The 10303-nt window shown below is 41.0% G+C and overlaps 1 protein-coding gene across 2 annotated transcripts in view; it reads right to left on the bottom strand.

Annotated features, from left to right (window-relative positions):
• Nucleotides 1-537: 537 nt before the first annotated feature.
• LOC113024643 (voltage-dependent T-type calcium channel subunit alpha-1I-like) overlaps nucleotides 538-10303 on the bottom strand; it is a 159396-nt gene continuing 149630 nt past the window's right edge. For both annotated transcript variants that reach the window (XM_026171859.2, XM_026171860.2), the window contains 3 exons: nucleotides 8889-9063; nucleotides 5816-6030; nucleotides 538-4085 (listed from right to left, as the gene is read on the bottom strand). In XM_026171859.2, coding sequence (XP_026027644.2) covers nucleotides 3423-4085; nucleotides 5816-6030; nucleotides 8889-9063 — 1053 coding nt within the window. In that variant the 3' untranslated portion in view covers nucleotides 538-3422. The remainder of the gene's footprint in view (nucleotides 4086-5815; nucleotides 6031-8888; nucleotides 9064-10303) is intronic.

Below are 10303 nucleotides of genomic sequence, written 5' to 3'. Positions count from 1 at the left end.
ACCAACCCACAGGTGTGAGAACAAGGCACGATGACGCTGAACAACAAAGACCAAACAGTTGACCCCGTGACACGCTTTCAACGACAGTCGCCCTCACACGCTGAAGCAGAAATGCTTCATAAATTGTAAAAATCAAAAGAGAAATAAACAGATTAATGCAAACACACAAGATTCAATGGGAAAGTTGGGGATAAAAAACAAAAAGACTTTCTAAATCTTTTAGATAGGTTGTGCATGCAGAGCATTTACAGCGGGTTATTTGTGGTATTAGTACTGCATGACTTATAATACATGCAAATATCAGGTTTTGTTGTTCAAAATAAAGTTAATCAAAACAAACAAATGCAGTTAAACCTCGTGCTAGATCATTCTCCAGATATTATCATCCTTATGAGCACAGTCCCAGACTGACGAACTAAAGAGTGACGCGTGAAAAAGGCTCGCATTAATCGCTGACCCCCTAACCCTAACCTTGAAGAAAGAGAAAGAGAATTCACTCAAACCTCATTTCGAAAGAACAACTTCAGGAGTCGGAGGTTGTTGAAAAGCTATCTCACTTTTATATGACACTAGAATGACATTTTGGAAAACAAAAATAACCTACATGCATTTGGGAAAAAGAAAACCGTGTCGAGGAGATGGAGGGAAAAAAGAGAGAACACACACTCTGGAATACATGAATACATCATCCTTTCAGTGACCTTTGAATCTTGGTGACATTTTATTCGAATACATGAATTCATAAATATAATCTTCTCTCACCATATTGCCTACCTCTATGAATCCCATACATCTAACTGTACATCTACTGTAGCATATTGCATATCTCGATTAGAGGTGGGTAGTCAATAGTCATTTAGTACTCTGGCTTCTTGTGGAAAGGAGATAATAGGATTGGATGGGAGTAAGAAGGGGAATGAAGACAAAGTAGAGAAAGAGATTAAACACCGAGGTTTCTTCTGCCTCTTCTCAAACAGCCACAGAAGCATCCTGCAGTGTTTTGACGCTGACATCTTTGTGTGATATGCGTGTGTGTGTATGTGCTTCAGGATGTGTGTGTGTGCTATATGTGCTGATGCAATGCATGAGGTGCATATAGGTCCACCTGAGGTCTACCGGCTCGGGATTTATTCTATGATGATCATCACAATTTGATAAAATTACAAACATGTGCTCAAACTACATCCACGTGGACCACATTGCTTGTCATAGTATATATTTTTTTTCTACTGTCTTGCTACACTCAAGCAGACCTGAGTCAAATAAACATTTGGGTTTAAAGCAGCAAACAAAACAGTGATTTCCATTTGCTGAATTCCTGCTAATCTGTACACCCACTCTTTAAGAAGAAACCATCCCTTGGGTTTCCCATGCACATGCCAGGCAGCCTGCTCCACTACTGAGAGACTCAGGTACATTTAAAACAGGCGGAAGGATTTAAAGACTGCGTTAAATCTCGTCTGGTTTGCTTCAAATGCCAACACCCGGCCCAGAGAACAGCACGCACGTATAAGACAATAGGTGCTCTTTTGTTTCAGACTGAAACAGGAGTGCTTCTGGGTGACTCAAACGAGGGACGGTCTATTGACGTGTTACCAACCTAGTGATTAGCCCTGCCACAGGGCACTCAAACAAGGGCCTGTACTCGTGACAATAATAGAACTGAAGAGGTGGCTGCATGTCAGCGGGCTAAGGCTGCGGGTACAAAAGCAGAGCCTATCCAAAGATAGACACTTTGTTCAAAGTACAACTTAACAAGCCTATGCCAGCCAAAAGTTCAAAGTTTTCTTTTTTTTGCTACGTTCACACTCACTACACTTACTACCAACGTTTATACACACACCCAGGACACAGTGCAGTATGACTGATGAGGTTCACTGGAGTCCCGACCAGTTTACTTGAGTGTGGTGTACATCTGGAACATCGCATTAATATTACTTGACCATGTTTTTCCACAATGTTTCAGTTGTTTGTGCGTCCAAACCAGGAGCAGCAGCAGTGCAAACGAGTACCAGCTGTAGGAGGTCAATCGGCTGGATGTGGCATACACTTTCACTGTGCAGACGAGCATCATGTGGATATAAAACATTAATATGGTTGCTGGCCAGAACAGGAACTGTGTGTTGTTGGGGACACTGACTTGTATAGACAGACGGGGCTTTTGGGACTTAGTTATCATCCTGAAAGTTTATCAGATAACCAATCAGATTAACTTCAATTTTTGGAAATCTTCTTTTGTTTTGGTATGACTCAGTATACTTCTATAGGCTCTGATTCAGTGGTCAGCAGGAAGCTGGTGCTTGGAAGTCTTAAAGACATTTAACTTAGCATCCAACTTCCAGTCTCCCAAGTCAGTGCTCACTTTAGCTTCAAAGCTGTTTTACATTACTAGCATCAGAGAGGTCTGATTAAGGAATGGATGTGCCATTGTCAAACGTGGTGTTAGGTATAGTAGCAAAAGATTATTTGTCAATTGTATTTGGCCCAGGTCTACACTTAAATACATTTTAGCCCTTTCATGGGTGTGCAGAAAGCAAAAAATACAGAGTCCACTCTGAAAGTGGCCAATGCTTCCATGAATTACCCACACGCATTCTCAGCAGCATTCACAGTCTTCTTCTTTTCAAAGAGGCCATCTGTCACTGTTCAGACTGGCCAGGCTCATTGCTTGTCTTGGTCTCCCTCTTTCTCACAAATGGAGACAGAAGCGGGTACATTCACGCAACTTCAAAATGTTGAAGTTGGAAAAAACAAAACAAAAGACAACTTTTCCATCACCCGCCAAATCTTCCAAAGAAAAAAAAGGTTGATGCTACTATTAGCCATGGACATTACAAAAAAACACGAAAAGAAAACTGTACAAAGTTCAGTTCTTCCTCAAAAGAAGCTTCCGAGTTTGCCATCCGTCCAATTTTGACAACAGGGTTTTTGGACAATGGTTCAGGCCGCATTGAGTAAAGTGAACCCGGTCCTTAGAGAGGATTGAACTTCTTAACAGTTTCGTCTAGAAAACACCGCCTTTGTAATGTTCACAAATCACTGCAATTTTCAGGGCTGTCTCTGTAATGGCTTTCTGAATATTCTCTCAAGATGGCTATAATATAAAACCCAGGATCTGCCACATCTCAAAGGCTCAGTCCTGTTAACACAAAAGCTGAGCTCCTTGACATTATTGTATAGACCTAGCAAAGAGCAATCGTATATCCTGTGTAAGAGAAATGATGCTAAAACTCAGAAGCGACTGGAATCTTTTGAGAAATGACTGATCCTAAACAGAGAGAGAGAGAGAACGAATGATTTAATAAAGACAAGAGAGAATTTCAGATTCCGGTTCACAGGACGTGTATTAAAAATCTCTCCCTGTTCTGTTCAAGGTCCAGAAATGCAAATGGTTAAAGAGTTCCACAGAGGCAACAAGTGTTTCATCTGTTTTTCCTGGAGCATGTGTCTGCGGTCTGACGCCTGCTTTTCATGCTGAGGCCTGTGATGTCTTGCTCTTCACCTCTTGCCATTCCCTCTGTCAAGGGGTTGGATAAGAAACCATGGACGTGTATGCCATGAAAGTGGTGGCCATCTTTACTCCGGGCAGACAGATTCGTTAGGTCCAGAGACCCTGTGCTGTTGCATTTCTTCACCAGCGGGGGTGCCAAAGAGTCCGGGGTAAACAGTGACGTAAGGGAGAGACTGTTCAGTGTTTCTGACAGGTGCTCGCTGCTGAAGGTTTGACGGCAGTCATCCCGGTTTGTCCCCGTGCCAACGTCCTCATCTGACGGGTCCACGGAGTCCTGCTGGGGGCAACCGGGGCTGGTGCTGCCGCCTCTGCTGCTGCTCTGGCTCCTCTGGTGCCTCCGGGTGGCTTGGAGGGTCAAAGGAGTACTGTGTCTCTTTAGTAAAGAGCAGCCCTGGTCTCCTGTAGTCGGTGTCTGGCGTTGCGAGGGGTGGCTGGGGACAGGGCAGAGGTGGGGTGTGGGGAGATCCAGATATCGAGGTGAGGAGGCGCTGAAGCTCAGCCCTTCTTCCAGTGCTGCCTGCAGGCTGCCCTCTGAACTGGCTGTGGCCAAAGAGGAGTCACTGTGGGACGGGTGCTGGAAGAGAGGATAAGAATTTAGATAAAAACCAAAAAGAAAAAAAAATAACAAAAACACAGACGAATTTACAGTTACAGCTTAATGCCTTTACACATCGGACACATGTAATCCGTGTGAAAACATCAGGACCAGCTCATCATCGCTTCATGTCAAGATACAAGTTCAGATCCCAAAAATTCTGAATTTCCTGGAGCTATTGTTACCTAGATAACATTGAAGTAAAACACCAATAAAGAAAAGAAAACCAGCTCTTATTGGCTGATGTTACTGTGACCAGTACCTAAGGACAGTTGTGCAACAGGAAAGGAAGGATCTGCCCCGGGACGACAACACATTGGTTTGAACTCATTCTCGGTTAACCAATTTCAGAGAAGTCCTAATAATATGAAACCGTGAAACCACCTCGCTTGTAATTCCCCCTGCTTGAAGGACCCCGCCCTGAGTTTGGGGGAAGCGTTTGTTTAATCCAATATGTCTGTATGCAGGAGGGATTTAGTCATTATTTCTAATCCTGCCAGTACTAAAATAAGAGATTACGAAAAAGCAGAAACATAGTGGCAGGGAGCGAACGCAAAGCAAAGAGGGATAGAGAGGATCACCCAGGAGAGGAGAAAAAGGAAAACAGAAAAGCGACACGGGAGAATGTGAGAAGCGCGAGCCAAGCACAACAGCGAGTGCCGAGTCGGTATCAGGCTCGGGGCTGGCCGGGCTAATTAGCTGAGCGCCGCAAAGCATTACTGTAGCAGCGGAGGATCACAGAGCCACTCAGGCACGAGCTAAACAAACCAAACAGGTAGAGGTGAAAAGAGAAATCTGTCTCCATGGTTACAAAAGGAACAAGAACTAAAATAAGGGCTTTATTTTTCTCCCCCATTCGAGTTTGTTTCACGTAGGAGCCAGCATAGGGGAGGTGTTAGATTCAGTATGGAAGAGAGGCTGGCTTTAATTATGACTAAATAAACTCTCTGGAGTCCCACACTGCAGTAGGACTTCAGTGGAGGGTGGTGATACGTGTATATTCACGATTTGGCGCGCAGTAATTAGATTCTGACTGATAGATCGCAGAAGAGGCTGCTGTGTCACATCTAACTGTGCCACTCCTACTCAAGTGTTGATTTCTAATGAACTAAAGTGATTCCAAGTGTTTATTACACCCACAGCTGTAACAATGTCATCAAATCAATATCTAGGGCCAACATCTAGTGTCACTATATGATATAAGGCAGGGGTGTCAGCCTAGCAAAGACTTCAATCTGGCCTACTGAAAAGCTGTCTACCTCTTCATAAAGAGCCATATTGGGTCATGTATTCATGCTAAATTCAAGGAATTCAGTCGTAGATAAACAGCTAAATAACAGAGAAGTTTAAAAAAAATTATGTGAATTAACAAAAACTTTATGAAACATGTAGTTAAACATCTTTCCCCTGACAGAAAGGGGCCCAGGTAAGATCAGTGTGGACTCTACGTATGTGGCCCATGACGTAAAATGAGTTTGACATCCCTGGTGTGATGTGTGTTACAGTTTTCGGTTCCCAGATGTTCTCATTCAGTCTCACAAACACGTCTGCCTCTCAACAACCTCTGCATGACATCGCCGAGCATTGACATAAAGGACACGTTTATACTGCGTTCTATCGTGTCACTGATGTTTTGCACAGCAATGCTGATGTCGTCTGTTCAGCCAGCCATTCAGACACAAACGAATCCATTCATCTGCTCGTAATACCTGGGAGCCCAACGGCCTGCTGTTGGCTCTGGGTGAGCGGAGGGACGCCCAGGAGGCTGGGGAGGCCGACCTGGAAGGCCGTCTGTCTCCTGGGCTTACGCTGTTTCCAGGACTGTTTGGATGAGCTGCAGCAGCTGGGTGGAAGAAATCTGCCGGTAGATGCAAGACTGGTGAAGTTTCACGAGCACCTCCACTGCAGCTTCCTCCATCATCATCTGTAAAGGGAAGGCTGCAGTTTAATCCAGCTGTGGCATTGACACTCATATTGCTATCACTTTGTAAGTCTGCCTCTCTCTCTGCATCTTTTATTGTAGAGACAGGAGTGGTAACCACCACAGAGGCAGTTGTGAATACTCGGGAATTGTTCTCTGTCTCTGGATAGATTTAGTCTTTTTCTGTATGATTTCCTGTCCTTGTCTCCTTCATAAGGATGTCAGCCAAAGTGATTCCCCACACTTACTCAGCAGTGTCAGGATTTGTTCCAGTCAATCACTATTTCCTCACAGAAAAGTGACAAAATATTCAATGAATGTTTAGACCGTCTTATCTATGTTTCCACCACATTGCAAACAATCTCTATAAACAAATGTTGACGCATCAATTGCAGAATTTTTACGCAATGAAGGAAACTTTTGTTACTATAATGACTCATCATGCTGTAGCAGGTTTTGGCTGCATGCAAAAAATCACAGTGGAGAGCAAAAGAATCCTTTTACTGAAGTCCAACCTCAAAACCATCAGACATTTCCTGCAGTTTAGTTTTTTCTAAGCTTTTGTTTGGAACATCGACATTTGTGAACACTGACCAATGGAAGTCTTGGCCTGGATACTCACTGGCTACGCTGCAAGACCCCCCAAAAAGATTTCTACCTTGAGCCAAGGAGGTTATGTTTTTGGTAGCTTTTGTATGTGTGTGCGTCATTTTGTCATGCTCGAAGTTTTAAATGAACTCTGATCAAATATTGTGGACGTGTAGAGCAGGGTCATGTTAATATTCCATTAAAACTTGGCTTCATCCACCAAAGTCTTCAAGGTTAAACTTGTGATTAATTGGTCAAAGCTCTAATCTTATAACTTACAAAAGACTATTCCTCTATTGTCAACATAGAAAGTGATGTATAAAGAATTAAAATATATTATCACATATATTTAAATATAGCTCAATTTTCCCACCTTAACATGGACAAAACTTTATATTTTATCTTCACAACCATTTTACAAGTTAGTGATCTGATGGCTCAACGTGTCCTTAATCTAAATGAAGAAGAAACTATTATTTCAGCTTCAGGGTAACAAGCCAAACGACAGAATGTCACACCTCATTGTACATTCTGCTAACACCACCATGTGGGGTTAAGTATCTGATGGTAATCTTTGTTCGGAAATTAAATTCTGAACACCTCATTCAGGGCACCTCTTTTCTTACTTAATTAAAAATGTTATTGCACCATATTATAAGAAAAATGAACAAAAAGACATTAATACAGTTAGTACAATGAACTGTTCAAAGTTAAAAGTTATCAGGAAGCAATTAAATGTCTTTCACACTTTAATAAACTATATATATATATATATATATATATATATATATATATATATATATATATATATATATATATATAGATATAGATAAAGTATATAGATAAAGTTGCATTTTGTCTGTTCTGCAAACACAATTTTTACATTTTCAAGATAGATGAGAGTTTCTCACAGGGATATATCGTCTTGAAATTAAAGTTGTAACGGGATTCTATTTCAAATTAGACCTTGAGCATCCAAACATCACAGACATATTTGGAAAAATTAAAGGTGGAGTGAAAACATTTCATCTCCCAATCTGAGCATTTAGGAATAAATATTTTAAATAAGTAAGTAAGAGGGTTAATAATTAATGGAATGGACCCTCTGAGTTAGTATGTCTGTTCTGGTGATGGCAGTTATGTTACAGGGGGTGTTCAATGTTGAATTGCACCTTAACTTGTCATTCATTAGCATATCTGTCTGCCTTATGTCTGGCTTCATCGATCACTTCTTTAACTGCAGTGGAAGTCGATCAACTATGCAGGATGTGAGAGATGTCGAGTAAAAAAGTCTTACTTTTCTATAAATGTTAACATCAATGCCAAAGTCATGTCTTAATGAAATCATAGTGGTTGATACCAATGAGGGTCAGAAAGAGCACAGATAAGTGTGATAAAGGAAGCTCATATGTCCGTTGATTTTACTCTTTATTTTTTGCTTTGTGTTTTGTGTGTATGAAAGATTACATTGAACCATTTGGATGAAAAACAATCTACAAAGGTAGGATTTACAGAACGATTACTTTTTAGACTATGCTTGGCAGTCTCTTATTTAATAATTGAAAACTATTAACAGAAATTAACAGAAAGGTTTTTTTTGCAACTTTGATCTTTTTTGGTGGTAGAGATGCATTACCACTCACTTTCTCTCTCTCAAGGTGTTTATCACTTTACGTGTAAAAGAACAAATATTTTTTGAAAAACTGCTGTGATGTAAAAGCGCACCTCCCTGAATTCCCAGTGCTTCCCGTTGTGCAGCTACTCAGTCAGAATTACAGAGTAACTGCTTTATCTATTTACAGCACTGCTGCACAAAGTTGAACATTTTTAAAGAAGCAGTCAATAATTTTGTAACGCGCCATGAAGGACTGCAGTCTTGTTTCACGGCGTAAACAGCATGAGCAAATTTGCGGTCGATAGCACGGAGCAGGTGGAATGAAAAGTTAGAGATGAGCATCTTGTTGCCTGCAGCTCTTCACAGGCAGCTCAGCGTTGCTGCTTCTTGTTATTTTATAAAACCCCTGAAACTTTTAAAACGAATCCACAGTTTACATACAGAAAAAAATGATAAAAATACAGAAAATAAAGGCAAATATTTTACAAGTGATGAGTTGTAACTACACATACAGTACAGTGTACTTTAAATAATTTGGAAATCATGAAGCCAGTAGATTTTACCACTGAGTATGTCACACATGTAGTCACTTTGAAGGACACTACGAGCTACATGCAGCTTCCTTGATCTTGCGCTGTCATCTTGTTTATGCCAGTACCTTTGTCATGTGCAGGGCTTTTCTGCTCCGGTGAGGCAGGATTGCACTGATGATGGATGCCCACTTCAAACAGCCCCTGAACACCCTCCTCGCTTCCTGAGCTGGAGGGACGAAGCCCTCTGTAACCCGCCTGTCTGGGCAACTCTTCCGAACTGCGGGAGTCACTGCTGCCCCTCTGAAAGAAAGATGAAGAAAATAAGAGCAGAATTTGAAAGGAGAAGATTGAGTGGAGATGGGAAAAAATTACCTAGAAAGAATAAATATCCAGGCGCACTGATGTTCACTGGAGCAAGAGAGACACCAAACTGAGGAGTTTCATTTCACCTTATCATAATGGAAATCTGAGTAGCATTTGTTTTTCAGTTTCAAAAAGCTCCCTTTTCATGTCCCATCTATACAAGTCTGATTAAAATTGGAGGTGGTTAAAAGAAAGTAACGGCAGGCTTCAAAGCTTCAAATTGCTTGGCTGTTGTTGTTGGTTGTAAACTGGATCAAATGAGCTGGCCTTCAATACCACAGGGATGAAACAGACCAGGTGGAACGTCGGTGAGCTGAGAGCGAAGCATTCATGTGATGATGGAGATATAAAAGACATGCTCACGAACTCACACACACACACAGGAAAACATACGTACAAACTCTCATGTGCCCATGTCAAAAGCACAGTGCGAGGCATGTGTTTTAATTAGGCAGTAAAGAATGTAAATAGTCATTAATAATGATTAGCAAGACCTAAGGGCTATGATGACATGATTTTACCTGTGTGTGTGTGTAGGCATGAGTGATTAGAGCTAATGTTCATTTCTGTCCCACTTATCAGGGTTAATTTCATGGTTGCTAGCATCAGCAAATAGATGTTTTTCCTTACTGATCGCCTTGGCCAAGAAAAACATTTTAAATAACTCCTTTAGCACCATAGCAAGGATAAACTTGAAGATAGAAAAGAGACATGAAATAAACGTCGACATATCAAAACAGACAAGTTGAACATGTGCAGGCTCAGCTATCACTTTCAGATTAGCAAGAAAATACTAGTAACTTTAAACAGCCAACACGCTTTTCATTAATATTTCTAATCCTATGTACACATTGATAGATAAATATGTCACACAGTGCTCACACCTTTAAACTCACTTGATTTTTTTGCTATGAATATTTTTTAATATGCTTCTTTTGAAAATCAAGATGTAGGCTTGCTTTTCTGAGATCATTAACAGCTTAAAAAAGATATGTGTTCCTCACAGGACGCAGACTATGAATGTGATTTTACAGAATATAATGCATTACTCTAGATTAAACTGAGTATACAGTTTGAAATGAGCTTACCAGTACTGTTAATCCCAAAAATATGTAAAGGGAACCGTCTCAGCTTGACTTTCTGTAAGAGTCACCACACTACTGGTGTGTTTGTGTAT

Source organism: Astatotilapia calliptera, chromosome 6 (assembly GCF_964374335.1).
Source record: "Astatotilapia calliptera chromosome 6, fAstCal68.1, whole genome shotgun sequence".
Classification (NCBI taxonomy): domain Eukaryota; kingdom Metazoa; phylum Chordata; class Actinopteri; order Cichliformes; family Cichlidae; genus Astatotilapia; species Astatotilapia calliptera.
Note: the sequence above shows the minus strand (reverse complement) of the source record. Positions and strands in the feature narration are given on the sequence as shown.